The 22,907-nt window shown below is 45.3% G+C and overlaps 1 protein-coding gene across 1 annotated transcript in view; it reads left to right on the top strand.

Annotated features, from left to right (window-relative positions):
• Window positions 1-21,043, top strand: part of SDHC (succinate dehydrogenase complex subunit C) — a 35,773-nt gene extending 14,730 nt beyond the window's left edge. The window contains exons 4-6 of the mRNA XM_004589114.3: window positions 8,228-8,289; window positions 16,729-16,892; window positions 20,215-21,043. Coding sequence (XP_004589171.1) covers window positions 8,228-8,289; window positions 16,729-16,892; window positions 20,215-20,319 — 331 coding nt within the window. The 3' untranslated portion in view covers window positions 20,320-21,043. The remainder of the gene's footprint in view (window positions 1-8,227; window positions 8,290-16,728; window positions 16,893-20,214) is intronic.
• The last annotated feature ends 1,864 nt before the right edge of the window (window positions 21,044-22,907 follow it).

Raw genomic sequence — 22,907 nt, forward strand, 5'->3', positions numbered from 1 at the left:
CTTGTACTTGTCAATGGGTATTAAAGCTTAGTTCTATCTAGCCAACTCAACCATCCAGCCCTCACAGATGTTGTTGAGTGCCTCTCTATCTAGCCATCCCAGCCCCCGTCCTAGTTTTCATGCCCTCCCATTGGAATAGTGACCCAAGAAGGAGGAACCCACTTTTTCCCTCCCAGGTCTCTCTGTCCCGGTTTATGCACTCTTTATGTGGTCCTGTGATTTGACTCGACAGAATTAGTCCCCAGTGCCAGCTTCTGCCAGCTGATGCTGCGGCCCTGATCTAGTCCACATGCAGCGCACAGGTGTTTTAGCCTTGCTTAGTCGTGTCTGTCTCTATCCCAGCCCACGCTCTCCAGTGGGAGTAGCTGTCTGGCGAGGGGACCAGCCCCTTAATCCCCCCGCCAGCTCTGCCCCTTCCTTCCTGGATCTCACGTGTGCTGGATGGGTGCTGCATTCATATCCAGTACAGGCAACCACGCCCTGGCATTCCATAATGTGTACTGGTTTTGTCGCAGCCAAACCCGGCTCATCCCACACTCTGTTCTGGTGATCGGATTTGCCAGTGGATGACATGAACTGATTCAGCCTGGTCTGCTCCTGACCCATGCCAAATGTATGCCAGTGGGAAACTTTCCATGGCCTATTCTGGACTGTTTCCTATCATGCTTCTTGCGCTTACCTGCAGGGACTGTCCTGTCAGAGGAGTTGCCCAGGCTCCTCCATCAGAACCCCTCCCAATGCCAGATTTTGCGCTTGCCAGGGGGTTCTTGAGCCAACCCTACTCGGTTCACCTCCTGTCCTAGCAGGAACAGTGGCTTTTGCTGGCTGGCTTTCATCCCATTCTGGTTCTTGTTGTTGGATGTTTCAGCCCAGCCATGGCTCGTCCATACCCACATACAGCTCACACATGGCTCAGAAGGGGAGTGAGACCCAGCCTAGAAAGTCCCACATCTACCCTGCTTCTCCATAACACCAGATGGTGTTGGGATCTGAACCGGCCTGGTGCATCCAATCCCAGCCCACACTAGTGCCTCGGGTGACTACCACTGTTTCCTAGATAGAATGCAGCCCCTATTCCAGCACATACACCCGTTGGTGGGAACCTCATCCCAGTTGTGGTGTCCCCTTACCTCCCAGATTGGGCCCGTTCCTAGCCGTAAATCACACACCTGCCCGTGGTTGCTCTGAGGACCATTAGGTGCAAGCCTGCTAGACAAGCCGGAGCTTATCTTTTACTTGATAGATGTTCAAAGCTCAGCATTATTAAGGGATTGGAAGTTCTTCAAAGGAAGAGTTACTAGCATTGGGAATCTTTAGGATTGACTCAGATCCCAGAAAAAGTGGGGTCAGCCTAGAGTTATCTAAGCAGCGATTCAGACATCCATTACCCCAGAGCTCCCCGGCCGGGCAGCCAGAAGGCACAGCCTGGCGCCAAATGACGCACTGGCCGCCCGGGCCCAGCCCGCCATGAGCACATGGCGGGCTGGATTCGGGATCCGAGTTAGACGTCCCCTCCTGCAGCCCACCGGTCGCCTCTGGCAGCTGGAGGTTTAAACCCGCAGGCCCAAGGTTGCGCCCATCCCCAATCCCGTTCACCGCCCAATTAGGGTGGTGGGTGGGCCCCGGACATACCCAGTCACGGAGACCTCCCCCCTCGGCGTACTCACCCCGGAAGGAAGCAGGCCCCACACCCAGGCATGTCTGGGCCCAGCCCGCCATGAGCCATGAGTAGTTAGTTGCCACGTGTCTTTAATATTCTTCAGTATGGGATAGTATTTTAGTTTTTCCTGATCTCTTATTATTTTTACATTGTTTTACTGATTTTATTCACAAGATGGAGAAACAGATAATGTTATTCACTGACTCAGTTCCCAAATGCTCACAACAGAACATGCTGGGCCAGGCCAAAGCCAGGAGCCCGGAATGCCATGCAGGTCTCCCTCAAGGACTTCAGCTATCAACTGCTGCCTCTGCGTGTGCATTATCTAGAAGTGGAATGAAGTAGAATAGCCAAGTTTCAGGCCAAGTACTCCAGGACAGCATGTGGACCTGGCAAATGATGACTGCCACGTATGTGACTGTCCCTGCCTTCAACGTTTCTGTAAAGTTCCTCAGTTTGCATTTGTTTGATATTTCCTTAATGCACTTCTGGCAAGAATGTTCCTGAAATGATGCTATAGTCTTCTCAGTGTTATTACTGGGAAGCACATGCTGGTGGTTTAATCCATCCCTGCTGATAAGAAATCACTAAGTAACAGGTAAGATCTGCTAGATCACTGGGAGGTTAATGATGCAGGATGTTGTTTCTGATAACTAATACATATTTTGTGGAAAGATATTTGAAACTCTGCTAGAGATGTTTATCAGCGCTATTGGTGGTTCTTGCCTTAACAAGTCATTGCTCTGTTGTTTGCAAAATTATGATCCTTTTCCTAATTCATATATCGTCTAGCTTTATGTATTGTGACAGGTAAAATTTGCCTACTTTATCACTATGCATGCGAAGATTCCTATTTTGCAGAAAAGGTTTTAGTCTTATGTCATTTTGGTGTTCAGGTTGTCTCATATTTGACCAGTGGGCATTCTTCAAGATGCTCCTGTGAACTAAATATCTGAGAACTTTTTATTCCTGTGAAATAAAAACCTGTTTATTGGGTTCAGTATGATGGCTCAATAGCTAAATCCTCATCTTGCAAGTTGCAGGATCCCATATGGCTACCAGTTTGTATCCTAGCTGTTCCACTTCCAATAAAGCCCCCTGCTTATGGCCTGGGAAAGCAGTGGAGGATGGTCCAAAGTGTGGGAGACGCAGAAGAAGCTCCTGGCTCCTGGCTTCAAGTTGGTTCAGCCGCAGCTGTTAGAACCATTTAGGGAGTGAACCAGCAGATGGAAGATCTTTGTCTCTCCTTCTCTTGTAAAATCTGATCTGCCTTTCCAATAAAAATAAATAAATCTTTAAAAACAAAAATCAAAATACCCCCTGCTTGTTGCTAGCAGGCTCACATTGCTTCTAGGCCGTCTTAGTGGGCAGAAGGAGGGGCACTATCCGTGTCTGATTGTTGTAGCCACCCAGCATTCAGGCATGTATGTGGATGTGTACATAGACACACCTCTGTGTCTCATCCTCACGAGAGGGGTGACAGTGTGACTGATGGTTTTACTTGTATCTTCAAAGGGAAAAAAAAAAATCAGTGTGTTAAAGCTATCCCAGAAAAGCATCTCCTGAGCTCTCTTTCCCTCTTTATTTGAACTCCTGCCAGGGAGGCTGGCCATTTTTTAACCACCTCCACAAATACCACAAGCCAGATTCCAGGAATAATTCTGATTGCAAAAACCAAATATTCTACTAAAACAGAAGAAAGTTAATAAGTGATCTCAACCCATGCTACTTTATGCTGAACTTTTTTTTTTCCCCAGAGAGCTAGGACTTTGGGGAGGGTTATGATGATGAATGTCCCAAATTATCCTGAATCTGTTTGTAAGGCCATGACCTTTCTTCTCAGGTCTTAAAAGAATAGTGGTAGGGCAGTAAGTTGAATCTTTCATGACCTTGTTTCAGTTGTGGAACCCCAGACTTATGGAAAAAAGAAACAGCAAGGGACATGGGGCTGTTTCCAGTGTTGTGTCTGTCAGGAAAGCAGTTTGAGATATCTGCATTCATATTTTCTCTAACTTTTAGTTTTGAAAGAGGCAAGGAAATGAGTGATACTGTCTTTTCATGTGCTTTTTGGTCGTTTATACATTGCTTTGGAAAAATGTTTTTACTTTCTTGACAGTATTATTTCCGAAGTATGTTGCTTGTTGGAATTCATATATCCCATGTCTTTAGCATTTCTTTAACATTCTATTAACAAAGTCAGAAAAGAAGATAAAATTAATATAAGTTCATGCAAGTAGGTTTCTCAGATTGCAACTGATGCTCTTTTAAGGGTATACAGTGTAGAGGTAAATAAGATAGAACCTTTGTCGAAAGCAATGTCAGCATTACCTAAAAGGTTTTTTTTTCTTTTTTTTTTTTTTTTTGGTCAAGGGTAGGTGTATTGACCACCTTTCTGTAACTGAGTGAAAACAATCTTGATTTTCAGGATTTTTTTTAAGATTTATTTATTTTTATTGCAAAGTCAAATATACAAAGAGCAGGAGAGACGGAGAGACGGAGAGACGGAGAGAAAGATCTTCGGTCCGTTGATTCACTCCCCAAGTGACTGCAGCAGCCGGTGCTGAGCTGATCCAAAGCCAGGAGCCAGGAAGTTCCTCCGGGTCTCCCATCTGAGTGCTGGGTCCCAAGATTTTGGACTGTCTTTGACTGTTTTTCCCAGGCCACAAGCAGGGAGCTGGATGGGAAGTGGAGCTGCCGGGACTAGAACGGTGCCCATATGGAATCCTGGCACATTCAAGGCGAGGACTTTAGCTGCTAGGCCACTGCGACGGGCCCCAGGTTTTTTTTTTGTTTTGTTTTTTGTTTTTAAGATATATTTATTTTGGAGCCTGGTTCTGTGGTTCAGTGGCTAAATCCTCAACTTGCATATGCTGGGATTCCATATGGGCGCCAGTTCATGTCCCAGCTGCTCCAATTCCCCTCTAGCTCTTTGCTTGTGGCCTGGGAAAGCAGTTGAGGACAGCCCAAAGCCTTGGAACCCTGCACCTGTGTGGAAGACCTGGCTTCTGGCTTCGGATCGGCTTAGCTCCAGCCATTGTGGCCACTTGGGGAGTGAACCAGCTGATGAAAAATCTTTGTGTCTCCTCCTCTGTCTCTGTAAATTTGTCTTCCCAATAAAAACACAAAATCTTTAAAAAAAAAAGATATATTTATTTATTTATTTAAAAGAGAGAGAGAATATTATAAAGAAAATAGACACGAGACAGCTGAACAGTAATCTATAGCCATTTTAAGATGTATAGAACCCAATTGTATATAAACTAAAATTGAAATGTCAATGAAGTAGTCACAGGATGTGGTTAAGAACTTGCATTTTTTTAACATATGGTTACTCAATACTATGTCAATTAATTCCATAACGTTATAAATTGTTGCGATGTGTTGTTGGGGCTTTTAATTGATCGGGATGATACTCTGCTGGCTCTACCTTCAGACCAGAGATGGTCTCCCCAAGAAGCCGTTGAACTTATCTGGACAATAAGATGCAGGACTCTATGCTTGGTATATGCTTGCAATGAAAGAATCTCAGCTGAACTTGAACTGTGGTTATGCAACAAGGTGGAGGAATCCACCATTAGGGGAAGGGTGAGGGGAATCCCAGTACCTATAAAACTGTGTACATAATACAGTGTAATTAATTTAAAAGAGAGAGAGAAGGAAAGACACTGAGAGAGCTTTCATTTGCTGGTTCTCTCCTCAAATAGCCACAAGAGTAAGAGCTGCGCTGATCCAAAACAAGGAGCCAGGAGCTTCTTCTTGGTCTTCCACGCGGTGCAGAGTCCCAAGGCTTTGGGCCATCCTTCAGTGCTTTTCCAGGCCACAAGCAGGGAGCTGGAGGGGAAGAGGAGGAGCTGTGATTTCTAATCAGTACACTTGTAGGTTGCTGACACTGCGGGCTGAAGGCTGTACTTGGTACACAATGATTGACAACCCTGGTTTTATGTTTTTATCTATTGTTTGAACAGGGAATATCTTGTTCCAAAATGTATGGGTTCTCAGTTGGAAAACACAAAGGCTGGGAGCTGAGTTAAGACATAGATCTAGGGGAAGGAATTTGGCACAGTGGGGTTAAACCACTGCTTCAGATACCCATGTCCCGTACTGGGGATTCTCATCTGAGTCCTGGCTACTCTGTTCCTTCCTTCTTTCCTCCCTTCCTTTGCTTCCTTCCTTCCTTTGCTTCCTTCCTTCCTTTCTTCTTCTTTGCTTCTTTCTTTGCTTCCTTCCTTCCTTTCTTCTTCTTTGCTTCTTTCTTTGCTTCCTTCCTTCCTTTTCTTCTTGCCTTCCTCCTCCTTCCCTTCCTTGTTTTTCCTCCTTCCCTCCTTCCCTTCTTTCCTCCTTTCCTTCCAAGATTTATTTATTTTTATTGGCAAGGCAATAAAACAGTGAACTCCTGGTTCACTTCCCAAATGGCTGCAGTGGCCAGAGCTGAGCCAGTCCAAAGCCAGGAGCCAGGAGCTTCCTCTGGGTCTCCCATGTGGGTGCAGTTTCCCAAAGATGTGGACCATCCTCTGCTGTTTTCCCACACCACAAGCAGAGAGCTGGATGGGAAGTGGAGCAACCGGGACACAAACTGGCCGGTGCCCATGTGGGAGTTCTATATGCATTTGGAATGCGGATGTCTTAAGGTTTCCTCACTTTTTAGGTTTGGGTCTTTGAAGTCAATATTTGTTCTCTGGCAGCCTGGTAATCATTCTCCTTGATAAGTTGAGTAGTTGAGCAATATGTTCTTCACTCTGTCATCAATTAACATAAGTTGTTCATCTCAGGAGGCTTTCTGAACACAATCTTAAAAGCCCCTTTTTGTTCAGGATAGTTTTGCAAGCCTCAGCTCTTTCTGGGTATTAGTCTCCTGATTTTTCTCATCAAATTATGCCATTGTTTTCTGTTTGCCTTTGCTTATCTGGCTGTTTTTTCCAACTTTTATATTTATCCTGTTAAATCTGAGTTAATCAGCGTGATATCTATGTGTTTGTTTTTAAAATTTGTTCCTCTTTGACAGTGTTGAGTGTTATATCAGATTATGCTCAGTATTCCATATTTAAACTCAGATTTCAGCATCGAAATTAACTTTCTCCAAGACTCCTTTTCTTTCCATTTTACCCACCAGTTCCCTTTTAGCATGGGAACGAGGTCTAGAATAACAGTGTTGCTTGTCCTTCTTTGGAAATACTTTGGCAAATTGATGATTCATGATTTAAAAAGGGGTTTGATGACAAAGTACTTCAGAACTGCTCTAGATTGAAAAATATATACTAAGTCTAAAATTGGCTGTAAAAATGTGGGATAAGAAGTTTATTTGGGAATAAGTGGCATGCTTAATTTGAATATTTGGGGGCATGTACTGAGGGAGAATTCAAGGTTGACTACATATTATGTGACATCATGGATAAACAAGATTTACTTAGGTTTTCTTTCGTTTTGCAACTGGAGAAACACAAGGACTAGTGGCTTTGTTCTGATTGTTTTCCAGTTGTACCAACTTTAATTGGTGTGTTTGATCAATGTTGTTTGAGTTATAATCATTGCCTTTTTTCAGTTCTGTTTGATGGAGTCTAGTAAAATGGTTACACATTTTTTGAAATAAATCTTTTTCTCTTTAATATTAGAAAAGTGGAATCCTTGTGGTGGGCATTGTGACACATGCATTAAGCCATTGTGTGATACACCTGCTGCATCCCATATTATTGGAGTTCTGGTTGGAGTCCCAGCTAGCCTCTTTTCCGATTTCTCTTCTGCTAATGCTCCTGGGAATGTAGCGGATGATAGCCCTAGTGCATGGATGCCTGCTATCCACGTATCCCACAATAGAAAACCCATATAGGCTGTTCCACTTCTGATCCAGCTGCCTGCTGTGGCCTGGGAAAGCAGCAGAGGACGGCCAAAGCCTTAACGCCACTGCACCCATGTGGGAGAACCTAGTGAAGCTCCTGGCTTCAGATTGGCTCAGCTCCAGCCATTGTGGCCATTTGGGAAATAAACCAGCTGATGGAAGATCTCTCTTTGTGCCTCTTCTTCACTCTTTAAATCTACCTTTCTAGTAAAAATAAAATAAATATCTTAAAATCTTTTTTAAAGATTTATTTTTATTGGACAGTCAGATATACACAGAGGAGGAGAGACAGAGAGGAAGATCTTCTGTCTGTTGATTCACTCCCCAAGTGGCTGCAACAGCTGGAGCTGTACCAATCCAAAGCCAGGAGCCCAGAGCCTCTTCTGGGTTTCCCACGCCGGTGCAGGGTCCCAAGGCCCTGGGCCATCCTCGACTGCTTTCCCAGGCCACAAGCAGGGAGCTGGATGGGAATTGGGGCTGCTGGGATATGGACCTGTGCTCATATGGGATCCCGACACATGCAAGGTGAGGACTTTAGTCAGTAGGCTACCGTGCTGGGCCCTAAATAAGATAAATCTTTAAAAAAATGGAAACATGGGAATATCAAAGTTGCTTTATTTTTCTAAAAAGAGTACCTATTTCAAAATTAGTTTATATTCTCTTTGCCAAGATGGGTTTTCTATTGTGTTGTCATCTTTTTTTTCTTCAACTTGTCTTTGTGTGTTTCTTTGCAGTTGGTCTCTTCCCATGGCAATGTCCATTTGCCATCGTGGCACCGGTGTAGCCCTGAGTGCAGGTATGTATGTGTAGTTTTAAGCAAAAACACTCAGGCTTCTTTGAGGAACTTTACTGTTTCTGTAGCTCATGTCACTGCCCCATTTAAGCTTAATTTTAAGGGGAATAGGTCTTTCCAAGTTTATTCATTTATTTAATAATTGAGATTTAAATTTTTCTCTGGCCAATACTGGCCTTTTTTCTTTTCTTTTTCTTTTCTTTCTTACTTACTTTCTTTCTTTCTTTCTTTCTTTCTTTCTTTCTTTCTTTCTTTCTTCCTTCCTTCCTTCCTTCCTTCCTTCCTTCCTTCCTTCCTTCTTTTTCTTTTTGCTTTTCTCTAGCCTTTTGTAAAATGCGTTATTTCTTCACACCACCAAAAAGGGGGAACAAAACCAACTAGACCTGGTGCCTTTGATACACTCAGCTTGTTCATTTTCATTGTTTTACTGGAGTATGCATTCTGTGCGGACTTAGATTACATCTATCAACATTTTTATGTAAGATGTGTTATGAACAAATTGTGCATGGGTTCTAAAAACTTGTGCACCAAAACATATTTTTTAATTCTGTTTTCCATTTCATTCCAACCTTGTGATGTCCTCTTATATTCCAAGTTTCTTTTCAATGCATATTCATGTTTTCTGGCTCCAGTGGTATCTTACTTTGCTCCTCTGCATCCCGACTATAACAGCTATCTCACTAGTGTTTCAGTACTGATATTTTCTGTATGTATGGTCGCCAGTGTAGCCGCTCAATTCAGTGGGAGCAAGAAGCGGGCCGCAGGAATTATTGGAGTGGTGAATGGGTAAATCTGAGTTTGTTCTCTGAAGGTCTCCACAAGATTCCTGGTGAGCTTGTATTCTCTCTTCTAGTAAAGGTAATTCAGCACAGAACAGATGCAAACCAGGAGTGGTGGAAATGCTTAAGGGGCCAGTATTGTGGCATAGTAAATAAAGCTGCTTCCTTCAATGCCAGCTTCCCATATGAGCACCAATTCGTGTCCCAGCAGATCCATTTTCTATCCAGCTCCCCAGTTGACAACCCCTGCTGACCTAGAATGAGCTGGCCATTGTGTCCCCCTTGTGCATCTGGGCATGCTATGCACTACACAGACAAGAGCAGCTGAGGAGGCCCAGTCCTGATACATGCATTCCAAGGTTGCACCATACATCCTGTGGTTTTTCCCTGTGGCCAGGGTTTGAGTCCAGCTATCTTGTTGGGGAGTGCCCCCAAGAAGCCTCTCCTGGGGTGAGTTCAGACTTGACTCTTGTGTGCAGCAGCAGGTAGAGGGTCAGGTTCAGTCTGTCACCTGCTGCAGCCAATACACGTACCTGTGGATGCAGCTGCCTGATCAGTTCTGCCCCCAGCCCCATCTCTCAGTGAACCTGTGGGTATTACAGCTAGCCCAGCCCAGTCCTCCATAGGTCCAATTTTTACGCACACCAGCCTAGTCGGGTAACCCCCTATAACCCTCAGCCCCAGTTTTTGCACATACTATCCTGTGTTGGGGCCTTGCCTAGCCTGGCCCACCCCTAACTTTGGTTCTTATGCTTGCCAGTGGGAATTGCAGCCTAGCATGGGAGTGCCTACAGTTCTCTCTACCAGGCACGCTCCCAGGCCTGGGTCTTGCACCTGCCAGGCTTCACTAAGTCCAGCTTGATATGGCTCACACCCAGTCCTGGCATTTGCCAGTGGGTGCTGAGACCTAGCCCAGCCTAGTCTGCACTCAGGCCCAGCCCACAGGCCAGGTGATGGGTGTTACATCCCTGCCTGGACTACCTGCCCCAAGTCCCAGGTCTCAGGCTCACCAGTGGAAGGAGAGACCTAGGAGGGATCCCTGAAGTTTCCCTACCAGGCCCACTCCCAGCCTCTGATCTATGTATCCTGCTTGGCATGATCTAACTCAGTCTTGGCTTTTGCATGTGCCAGCAGGTGCTACAGCCTGGCCTCCTCCCAGGCCCAGGCTCTTGTAAATGTTGGTGAGTTCTGTGGTCCACACCACTTCCAGCGCTTGTGCAAACTGGTGGGTGCTGTAGTCCTACAGGGCAGGCCCACAGTGCCCTGCAGAATCTACCTCCCAAATCTCTGGTTCTTGTGCATTCTGATGGTTGCTGTGGCCCAGCCTGATGTGGCCTGCCCTCTGCCCTGACACTTGCAAGTGGTTCCTGCGACCTAGCCGAGCCAGGCATGTTCCCCTGTCCAGCTACAACTTTTGTGTGCACCGATGTGTAGTTGGCTATGCTACTTAATCTGGTCCAGGTCTCTCACATGTGCAATGCCTTGGCCTGATTCAGAGATGCCCTCTGGCTTCCACCGTCTAAATCATTCCATCTCTGCTCCCTCGCCTACCTGCGAGTGCAGTGGCCTGGTCTGCGGAAGCCCCCAGAAGTCTCTCCTCACCTCTGAAATATGCCTTAATGGCTCTACTCTAGCATGTTCCCAGAATCCCTTCCAGGGAAATCTAGTGCCCTCCCCACCCACCCTCACACACATGGCAGGATCCAGGGGCTGGTGTGGCATGTCCTGGCCTGCCATCTTGCATCTTCTGCTAGAGTACCGTGGCACTTAATCCCCCACACTCTTTTAAAAATGAATAATGAAACAGACAGCTGTGCTGGCATGCTGATATAATTAACACAGGTTTGGCATTAATCAGCCCCAGAGTGCTACCAGCTGTTGGCTGCTTTTTTTCCAGTAGTGTAACGCTTGCCTAGGTACAAGGCAACCTAGACAGTTACCTACAGCTGGGATGCTGTTTCTGCCTTCTCACTAATTTCTTGTTAGACATTTGAAATTAGGGATAGTAGATACATAATCGCTTCCCCAAGCATAGAGGAGTCCAAGAATGAAGATAGTGCCATGGCATACATAGTAGTCTAATCTCTGCCTGGGACGCCTGCATCCCATACAGTTTGTGTCCTAGATTCTCCATTTTCATTTCAACTCCTTGCTTATAGCCTGGAAAAACATAGAACGGCTCAAATCATTGGGTCAGCTGCTGTCACCACGTAGGAGACGCGCAAGAGCCCCCTGGTGCCTGACTTCGTGTAAGCTCAGCTCTGGCATTGGAGCCATTTGGGAAAGGAACCTGCGAATGGGAGACTCTGCATCTCTGTCTCCGTCGTGTCCCTCTCCCTCTGTGTCTCCTCTCTATGTAACGCTGCCTTTCAAAGAAATAAGAAAATCTCGCTTTTTAAAAATTAAGTGAAACAAAAAGCTAGTCAGCAGCATTGTATTCTATTTCAGGGCATACATTGGCAGCCTATGGTCTGTATTTGATTAATACATATATCTTATTTAGTTAAACCATTATTACAACAAACATTTTTGGTGTTTTGCCCATTTTTTAAAGTTTTATTTATTTTTATCGCAAAGTCAGATTTACAGAGTGAAGGAGAGACAGAAAGATCTTCCATCTATTGGTTCATTCCCCAAATGGTCACAGTAGCTGTAGCTAAGTCAACCTGAAGCCAGGAGCCAGGAGCTTCCTCCGGGTCTCCCATGTGGGTGCAGGGTCCCAAGGCTTTTGGCTGTCCTTGACTGCTTTCCCAGGCCACAGGCAGGAGCTGGATGGGAAGTAGAGCAGTTAGAATATAAACCAGTGCCCATTTGGGATCCTAGCACTTGCAGGGGGAGGATTATCCAATTGAGCTATTGGGCCTGGTCTTCAGTTCATTTTTAAGTTCAATTATTTGTTTTCTTGCTATTGAATTGTTTGAACTTCTTGTCCATTTTAGATATCAATCCCTTGTCAGGTGCATAAGTTGTCTGTTGATAGTTGCCTTTGCGTGCAGATCTTTTCAGTGCAATCGCAGTTGTTCTTGCTTTTATTGCCTGTGCTTTTGAAGTCCTGTCTAATAGATTCTTGCCCAAGTCAGCTATCATGAAGTATTTCTAGTAGTATCAAAGTTTTAGATTAGGGTGGCTGTAGTTAACAGTAATGAATTATGTATTTTAACATAATCAGAACAGAGCATTTGAACGTTCCCACCAGAAAGAGGTTGTAAATGTTGAAATGCTGTTTGATCATTGCACAGTATGGACCTACACTGAAACATCACACTGAGCATGTTATTACTTTGTGTTAATGAAAAATAAAATACAACTTTATCATACAAACAATCATACAAACTAAAAAAAACCTAAAATAAATAGACAAACAACAGAAAGTAGAGCTTGAAATCTGACAGGAAAGAGCTGGCGTGGATTGGCTCATGCCTCGCTGGGTGGGACACAAAGATTAGTCACTCCTCACCATGGTGTTGAGGATTTTCCTACACCCCCCCCCCAAAAAAAAATGTGTTCTGCACCTTAAATGTCGACAAATATCTTGTTAGAGTTACAAGCCAGTCTAGATTATCCTAAAATCTGCCAAGATCAGCAAAATTATACTTCAACACAACAAATGGCTAAATACTAAAATGAAATAGACACGAGACAGCTGAATGGTACCTTATAGCCATTTTCAGGTATATAGCAGCCGGTCCTGAATATAAACTAAAATTGAAATGTCAATGAGCTAATCATAGGTTGTGGTTAGGACTTGCTTTTTTTTTTTTTTTTTTTTTTTTTTTTTTTTTAACATACTGGTTACTCAAAACCATGTCAATTCCATAATGTTGCAAATTCCTGTTGATGTTATATTGGGACTCTTAATTGACTGGGATGATATTCTACCAGCTCTAACTTCGGACCAGAAATGGTCTCCCCAAGAAACTGTTCAACCCATCTGGACAATAAGGAGCTGGACTCTATGCTTGGTATATGTTTGCAAGGAAAGAATCTTGATTGAATTTGAACTGTAATACTGCATCAAGGTGGAGGAATCCACCAGGGGGGAGGGGAGGGGAAGGGGTGGGGGATTCCCAGAACCTATGAAACTGTCACATAATGCAAAATAATTAATAAAAAAAAATACAACTTTTTAAAATGGAGTATGTGTGCCCACGCATCCATCCTCAACAGTCTTTCTAAGCTCCATTTGCCTTAACTACTTGTGCCGTGGTTAATAGACACAACACTTGAGTGGCTACTGTTTTTAGGTTTGACCTGCCAATTTGAAGTTACAAAGATTGGGGTGGGTCGTGGTGACAACAGGAGTATGGAAATGGAAAACATCATGACCAAGGAAGGAGATGTTGTTTTATGTATTTATTTGTTTATTTTTTTTTTTAAGATTTATTCATTTTATTACAGCCAGATATACACAGAGGAGGAGAGACAGAGAGGAAGATCTTCCGTCCGATGTTTCACTCCCCAAGTGAGCCGCAACGGGCCGGTGCGCGCCGATCCGAAGCCGGGAACCTGGAACCTCTTCCGGGTCTCCCACGCGGGTGCAGTGTCCCAATGCATTGGGCTGTCCTCAACTGCTTTCCCAGGCCACAAGCAGGGAGCTGGATGGGAAGTGGAGCTGCCGGGATTAGAACTGGCGCCCATATGGGATCCCGGGGCGTTCAAGGTGAGGACTTTAGCCGCTAGGCCACGCCGCCGGGCCCTTATTTGTTTATTTTTAATGGAAAGGCAGACTTGGGCCCGGCGGCCTCCTCCTAAGGTGCCATCTACTCTTAACACAACTTTCCAAAGTAGAGAAGTTTTGAGGGGTCTGCACCGCCAGTATAGGCAGCATTGTGGCATAGCTAGCTAAGCCACTACCTGCAGCAGGAATCCCATGTGGGCAGGCTCAGACTTAAGACCCAGCTGCTTCACTTTCCATCCAGCTCTCTGCTTGTGGCCTGGGAAAGCAGTTGAGGACGACCCAAAACCTTGGGACGACTCTGCACCCACATGGGAGACCCAGAGGAGGTTCCTGGCTCCTGGCTGCAGATCGGCACAGCACCAGCCGTTGCGGTCACTTGGGGAGTGAATCATTGGATGGAAGATGTTCCTCTCTGTCTCTCCTCCTCTCTGTATATATGACTTTCCAATAGAAATAAATAAATCTTTGTAAATTTATTTTTTAAATAAATTATATAACTAGAGACAGTGCATTCTAGTGTATGTGAAATAATTTTCATTATGATTTTGACTTAATTTTCTCTAATGATTCATGATGTTGAGGATTTTTTTCATACTCATTTACTTCTTTGGAGAGATAGAAGTTTGAACTTTTGCCCATTGTCATTTTTGTTTTTACTTATTTTAAGCATTAGAAAACTGATTTGCTTCTCCAGTGCCTGCAGTGGCCTGAGCTGGTGGTAGAGCCAGGAACTAGGAACGCAGTCCTGGTCTTCCACATGGGAGGTGGGAATCTGATTCCTTGAACTCTCACTGTTGCATGTCTCCACCCCCATCCCATCGCCCACTCTGTGTTGGTGGGAAACTGGAACTGGGAATAGGGCACTGAGCCTAGACGGGGTGTCTTAACCATTAAGCTAAATGCCTGCTGCCATTCATAATATTTTTTTGTAAATTTTTATTTCATTTAAAGTGAAAGAGAGAGAGACTCTGTCCACTGGTTTGCTTTCCAAATGCCCACAGCAGCCAGAGCTGGGTCAGGGCAAAGCCAGGAACCCATAACTCCTTCTGGGTCTCTGCTCTCCTACTTCCTAGGAATCATGTTAGCAGCAGACTGGGTCAGAAGCAGAGAAGCCAAGACTCCAACTATGCACCCTGAGAAAGGATATGGGTGTCCCAGATGGTGATTTAAGCGGCTGTGACAAACACCCATGCCCTTTAATCTTTTATTGTTGAGTAGTAAGAATTCTTTATACATTCCCTTGTTAGATATTGCAGATATTTTCTACTGTTCTTATGAGTTGTCTTTTTACCTTCTTCATGGCATTATTTGCAGAACAGCTTTTTTTTTTTGTCACCTAGGTTTGGGGGCTCTTTTTTTTTTTTTTTTTTTTTTTTTTCTGGAGCCACAGACCCATTTAATGTATGGACATTCAAGGCCTGGGCAGGAAGGGAAGTGAGTGGATGGTGGCACATTCACCCTTGGCTCCAGGAGGATATGCTGGGCAGTAGGGTGAGGCCCAGGGGGGAAAAAGGCTAGCCCATGAGAGGGTGTTTGAGCCAAGTGATGAGTGCCCCAGGCTGGCAGCTCTGGGCACCTGCCCAAGTTGAAACTAGAACTTGAGGCGCACCTGCCAGTTAGACTGAGCAGTTTGCACAGATGGGCATTCTTGCCCTCCAGGTGGTCCAGGACTGAGTCAGTCTGGTCTAGTATGATGTTGATGGCAACATTTTCTGCTTCCTCAAGCTGCCATCCATACGTGTGTCCACAGGCATGCCCAGGTCCCCTGTGGGACCTGACATTGCAGGCTGGGGCAGCACAGGGGCCACAGGGTGATGGAACACAGCAACTAAAGTGCTCAGAGCTGCCTTTGGGGGTCATATTTAAGAAACCACTGCCTAGGGCCCAGCACGGTAGCCTAGTGGCTCAAGTCATCGCCTTGCATGCACTGGCATCTCATGGGCGCCGGTTCTAATCCCAGCAGCCCCGCTTCCCATCCAGCTCCCTGCTTGTGGCCTGGGAAAGCAGTCGAGGACGGCCCAAAGCTTTGGGACCCTGCACCCACGTGGGAGACCTGGAAGAGGTTTCAGATCCCAGGTTCGGATCGGCGCGCACCGGCCGTTGTGGCCACTTGGGGAGTGAATCAACGGACAGGAGATTTTTCTATCTCTTCTCTCTGTATATATGGCTTTCCAATAAAAATAAAATAAATCTTTTTTTAAAAAAAGGAAAAAGAAATGACAGTCTAATCCAAGATTGTGTGAAGATTTATTACCACAGTTTCTTTTCTTTCTTTCTTTTTTTTTTTTTTTTAAAGATCTTCCATCCGCTGGTCCACTCCCCAAGTAGCTGCAATGGCCAGAGCTGAACTAATCCAAAGCCAGGAGCCAGGAGCCTCCCCCAGGAACTTCCCCCAGGTCTCTCACGCAGGTGCAGGTTCCCAAGGCTTTGGGCCGTCCTCCGCTGCTTTCCCAGGCCATGAACAGGGAGGGAGCTGGATGGGAAGTGGAGGAGCCAAGATACAAACCAGCACCCATTTGGGATCCCAGGTGCGAAAGGCAAGGACTTAAGCCTCACTGGGCCGCTTATGGTTTCTTCTAATAATTTGTTGTTTTAGCTCTTTTAAATCTCTGATCGATTTTGATTTTTTTGTATGAATGATTTGAAATATTTTTCACTCTTTACACTGGGCTAAATATACTCTTCTTGTTGCTGAGATGATGTAGATACAGCAAGCATGCCTTTTGAACTGACAAAGTAAGGTTTTTATGAAGAGGATGTTGACACAAGGAATAATGTACTGAAACATATGGCAGGTTTAGATTAATCTCAGATCCCGAGTAACCTGTCAGTCATCTTGAGCATGGGTGTAAATTCTCTGCATTTCAAAATGGCTTATGAGGGAACGAGGTGGTGGCGGGAGGGCAGTGAATAAACAGCTTTGGGCATTATATTAGTTGTAACTTTTGGGGCAGCTGTTGACGGGCTGCTCGGTTTTTTCCTTAGGGGTCTCTCTGTTTGGCCTGTCGGCCCTACTGCTCCCTGGAAACTTTGAGTCCCATTTGGCACTTGTGCAGTCCCTGTCCCTGGGGCCTGCGCTGATCCACACGGCCAAGTTCGCACTCGTCTTCCCTCTCATGTATCACACCTGGAATGGCGTCCGGCACCTGGTGAGTCAGTTGTGCATTTCTGTGTTCTGGGTCGGGGGTGAGGGATGTGCAGAGGCTCACCGTTTTCTTTCAGATTGCTGGCTTTAGTCTTACTTTTAAGGGGTGTTGTACTGAATCTTCAGCAGATCCTGTTGGGAAAGCTAAGACCTGCTGTGCATCCAGGAGCAGCCCTGCTGGCACACAGCCGAGCAGTGGGTTTGGCCAGGCAGATGCTTGCAGGGTTTCCATGTGATTTCTGGTTTTAAGGAGATGTTGAGATGTTATTAAAGAGACCTCTGAAGCCAGATCATAGGTCTGGAATAAAGAACTTGTTTATTAGATAAATATTCTTACCTGTTGTATGTCAAGGATTGTTCTAGATCTAGAGGATTCAGTCACGAGCTAAACATGTTTGCTAACATTCTTGTCAAAGACAAAGGAACAGAACAGTAACAATTGTAAACAAATGACATTCCTATCTGGCCAGACTCAGTTTGTTAACTTTTGTTATTTTGACGATAGATGTGAGCTGGCTGTTCTTTATCATTTTGACTATCTGGAGAGAATGACTAACTTCGGTAGACATTGGGCGCCAAGGATCTCAGGTTTTAGTCCTGAGTTTAGAGATTTTGCGGTGAATTGAGAACAGGCGCTGTGGCTCCTGCACGACCTGGAAGTGAGTTCTAAACTGGCAACTTTCTTCCCTTTTGAAAGGAATTAAAGCTTAACCAAGCCCACTGCATGCCAGTGAACCCTCTTCTAGCAGTTTAATATTTCATGATTTCATGTCTTGGATCCTTCTTCAAGAAGACAGTGGACATTCCATGTTTTCCATGACTTCTGAACCTCAGCCAACTGTTGATCCTTTTGCTTTGATCTGACCGTTATAACTTCCACATAGAGACTTGGACACAAGCACTTCCTGAGGTTGGATCTAGTCCAGTAGACTGTTCAATGGAATAAAAACCTGGGACTGAGTGACCTATTGAGCATATCTGTCAGCTGTTCCCTGGGACAGTTTAAATTTTAACATGACTTCACTGAGGGGTAGAGGGTGGAGAGAGAAGGCATTTGCATTAATGACTTCTTGCTCCACAAACAAAGCTCTCTCATGAAAATCAGCTTCAGCTTCCTCTCTTGGGAGTCTGGCTGAGGGAGGGCGGCCGGGGACGAGCCAGAGATTTGCTTGTGTCTCAGTATTGGGGGAGGGAAGAGAAGGAGGTTTGTGAAATCCCAGAACTCAGGGCTTCTCTATCCTGAGTTGGGTAATCTGTTGAGAGAAATGAGGAGCCTAAAGGCTTTTTTTAACGGCTTTTCTTAAGCCCTTAAATCTGCTTCTTTTCCTTCTTCTTCTAACAAGTACTGGCTGTAACCCGGGGTGTCAGGGATTTTTTTGTGTTTCTTTTGACGGACGGTTAGAGTTTCTGGCCTGGATAAACAAGAGCAGGAAGTTTATCTACCATTCAGGAGACTGTCCTGTTCACACCACCACCTCCCAAGGGAATTTTACCCTAACAACCTTGTGCCTGAAGATTCTACCTAGACCCTACAGACTCTTGTAATGACTTAAATAGTATGTTAATATACCTAGGGTACAAGAGAGTCTGGTGCTTTTAAAATGCGGATTTTAACCCAGTGGGTAGAAAATCAACTTAGTGGGTTGTTACCAACAATAAATTTAAATAGGATAGAAGAGGCCAGTGCTGTGGTGTAGCAAGTAAAGCCAACTTCTTACTAATGCACATGAGGAAGTTGCACACGATGGCGCAAGTCCTAGGGCCCCTGCACCCACATGGGAGACCTAAAAAAAATTCATGTCTCCTGGCTTTGCACAGGTCTGGCTTCCAGCCAGTGCAGCTGTTTGGGGAGTGAAACAGCAGATAGGAGATTGCTGTGTGTGTGTGTGTGTGTGTGTGTGTGTGTGTGTGTGTGTGCCTTTCAAGTAAATAAACAAAAATAAACCTTTAAAAAATAAATTTGGCTATTTAACTTTTACTGTATTATATACATCTACTATGTTCCAATTTAAAGGATGTTTCCTTTTTACAAGTTTTTTCCAAGGCAATGAGTTAGTTACATTGAGAGCTCCAGTCTATTGATTCACTTCCCAAACGCCCACAATGGCTGCAACTGGGTGGGGATGAAGCCCTGAGCCTTGAACTCAATCCAGGTTATGTGACAGAAACCTAGTTGCTTGAGTCATCACCCCTACCGCCAAGGGGGTACATGAGCAGGAAGCTAGAGTTGGGAGCCAGAGCTGGGCATCCTACCCAGCAACTCTGACATGAGACATCAGTATCTTAACTGTCCTCCTAACTGTCAAGCTAAATGCCCACACCTGAAAGAAACTTCTTAGTGGAGTCATAATCCAAGCATAATTGGACAGTCTTCTAAATCCCACAAAATATTCTTTAGAGTATTAGATCTGTGATACACAGATATTTCCTCTAAACAACATTAACTATATCTAAGAAATTAACATAGTATTTCATAAATATATATACTTTTTTTTAAAAGATTCAGTTTTTTTATTAGAAAGTGAGATATACAAAGAAGAGGAGAGACAGAGAGGAAGATCTTCTGTCTGATGATTCACTCCCCAAGTAACCGCAAAGGTTGGAGCTGCACTGATCTGAAGCCAGGAGCCCAGAGCCTCTTCCAGGTCTCCCACACAGGTGCAGGGTCCCTCGACTGCTTTCCCAGGCCACAGGCAGAGAGCTAGATGGGAAGCAGGGCTGCTGGGATTAGAACCGGCAGCCATATGGGATCCCAGCACAATCAAGGTGAGGACTTTAGCCACTAGGCTACCATGCCTGGCCCAAATATATATAATTTTTATGTACCAATGTTTAAATAAAAAAGAAGTTATGCATACCGTGTTCCCTATTTATAGATTTACAGTGTGCTTTAATAAATTATTTGAATAGTATTGTAGTTAAGTGTTTACTGAATTTATTTGGCTGCAAAACTTTTCCCTTCATATAATGCCTTTCAGCATTGTTCAGAACTAGTTTTGAAGGAACGCACTTTGCAAAACATTGATCTGAAAGTGTTGGTACAAGAAACAGTTTTATTTGTTCAGTTTTGGAACTCTAGTATCTAGTGCCTGTGGTCCCTCTAACAACCACCACACGATGGGGCTTGATTGCCTGTCTTCGGGAGAAGTGGGTGGTAGGTGCGTAGTGCGGGTTTTGAGAAGAGTAAAGGCAGAGTGTAAGGGTAGATCTGCTTTTCTCGGGAGTCACACTGAAAGAAGGTAGCTATCCGACGAGGGAGAATTACTCTCTAAGAAAGGAGCTGTGTGACCAGGGTCCTGATCATTATTTTCCTTCTTTTTCTGCAGATGTGGGACCTAGGAAAAGGCCTGAAGATCCCCCAGCTGTACCAGTCTGGAGTGGTTGTCCTGGTTCTTACTGTGTTGACCTCTGTAGGTCTGGCAGCCATGTGAAGAACTCAAGTTCCTAGCATCATCTTCCTACAAATTATATCATTGATTTATATTCCTGTTTGTCATTCCTGTCTGGGCTGTTTATTCTTTCTGTGCTCGCAGATCCCCATGGAGCTCTAGAGCAGTAGGGCAGCTGGTAGAACCATAGCAGAGGGATAGGACCTAGTCTCCCGCCTTGTTTCTAAAGATGGAGTAGCTGCAAAAATGTGCTTGTCCTGCCTACAGCTCACAGCCTACTCTGGGCATGGAGCCCTGATCCGCTCTCCATGCTCGGCTGATATGTGCTGAGGGTCAGCTTTTGGCTCCTTCTTCCCGAGAAGTGGAAACAATGCCAGCTCTGTGGCCTCTGCTCTAAGGACTGGGGTTGGGGCTCTGGGTGCCACTGCCTGTGGGTTGCTGGCTTAAAGGACAACCCTGTTCATTGGTCAGAGCCCAGGGCCTTTTGTACCCACACAGTGTGACTGAAAGAAGAGATGCGAGGTTGTGGGGATTGGCCTGTCCAGCTAAAGGGAGATAAAATGGGTGACTTGGTTCTTGGGCAGATGCTGTAGAAACAAGATATATAGCTTTTGATGCAAGACGAAGACCCAGAAAATGATTGTTGAATATATTAAAGATTATTTTTTTTTCTTGATTTGCAGAAAAACAAAACTCTTAATGTCATGTTTTCTATCTAAGCTCATATACCATCCTTTTCTGAAGTGGAATTAAAATACTCATTTTATCTCTGACTCTCCTTGAAATCTAGAGACCAAATGAATGGCTGTTGGGGAGCCAGTTCCCTCCCCCTCTCTCGGGTCTCAGGCATTTACACCCCCTAGCTGACCTTTCCCAGGAGTTTGTCCTCCAGCTGACCACTGGAAAAAATTTTCAGGGAATGAAATGCTTGTCCAAGTAGCCAGAGATTTAAATATCACAGAAAAGTCTCAGAAAAGGAGGGGAAAGGAAGTTAAGCCTGTAGAGCTCTTTGGCTGTGGCAGGCTCCAGATCCCACTGAAGACTAGTTATCATCTTTGGGTACAGGCCAGAAAATTACCCAGAGACGGACGTGGGGGTCCAGCAGAGATAACAGCTAAGGGACACGGTAATATTTAACAGAAAAACCTGCTGTTTTTATAGTCCATATAGGCCAGGCTTGTGGATCCCCAAATCCCTTGACAGAAGTACCGCTTTGATAATCTTCAGAAACTCTGGAGTAGTTAGAGATCCACTTTGTCACTCTGAATTGTTGCCTAACTAATTAGAGTCATGGGTTGAAATGAAAAGGAATAACACTGATGTTAGCTGGTTTCGGTTACACAGGAAGACCTTATTTAAGCTGAGAGAATGGGGGCCTGCTGCTTCATCTTCATCCCAGCCCTCGGAGTCTGGCTTGATGTAATGACCCCTTCTTGCCAGACTGGCCCTGAGAGGTTCCTGTAGTGTGTGTCCACTTCACACCAGCTGCCCTTCACCTTGTCCTTGAGGTGAGACAGAAGGGCTCACAAGGACGCACTCTGACACTGGGAGTGGGAAAGGTTTGGTGAGGACATAAAGTTCAACAGGCCAGTCAGTGCCAGGAAGTTGGAGACTGGGGCCAAGGATGAACAGATGTTGGAAATGGATGGAGAGCTGCTTTTTGGTGGCTTCTTTCCACTCCAGTGATCAACGGGTGAAGAAATGTGACAGAGCATCATGTATGTTACTCTCAAATTTCTCCCTATCAATCTCTTTTTCTTCCTTGTTTTCCACATTTTTTTTTAAAGATTTATTCATTTTTTATTACAGCCAGCTATACACAGAGGAGGAGAGACAGAGAGGAAGATCTTCCGTCTGATGTTTCACTCCCCAAGTGAGCCGCAACGGGCCGATGCGCGCCGATCCGAAGCCGGGAACCTGGAACCTCTTCCAGGTCTCCCACACGGGTGCAGTGTCCCAATGCTTTGGGCCGTCCTCTCCTGCTTTCCCAGGCCACAAGCAGGGAGCTGGATGGGAAGTGGAGCTGCCGGGATTCGAACCAGCACCCATATGGGATCCCGGGGCTTTCAAGGCGAGGACTTTAGCTGCTAGGCCACGCCGCCGGGCCCATGTTTTCCACTTTTTAAAAAAAAAGATGTATTTATTTTTATTGGAGAGACAGGAAGATTTTCCGTCCATTGATTCACTCCCCAAGTGGCTGCGACAGCTGGAGCTGAGCCGATCCAAAGCCAGGAGCCTGGAGCCTCTTCTGAGTCTCCCACACGGGTGCAGGATCCCAAGGTTTGGCCCGTCCTCGACTGCTCTCTGAGGCTACAAGTAGGGAACTGGAATGGGAAGTGGGGCTGCCAGGATTAGAACCAGTGCCCATATGGGATCCCAGAGCATTCAAGGCAAGGACTTTAGCTGCTAGGCTACCGTGCCAAGCCCTTCCAGTCACTTTTTAAGTTTTGTTTATTTGAAAAGCAGAAATGATAGGGAGGGACAGAAGGAGAAATCTTCTATCCACTGGCTCACACTTCAGATGACTGGAATGCCCAGAACTGCTTCTGAGCCCAAAGTTCCATCTTGGTCTCCCATGTGGGTGGCATAGGCCCGAGAACTTGTTCCGTCTTCCCCTGTCTGTCTTGGCA

The sequence above is a fragment of the Ochotona princeps genome, chromosome 2 (genome assembly GCF_030435755.1).
Source record: "Ochotona princeps isolate mOchPri1 chromosome 2, mOchPri1.hap1, whole genome shotgun sequence".
Classification (NCBI taxonomy): domain Eukaryota; kingdom Metazoa; phylum Chordata; class Mammalia; order Lagomorpha; family Ochotonidae; genus Ochotona; species Ochotona princeps.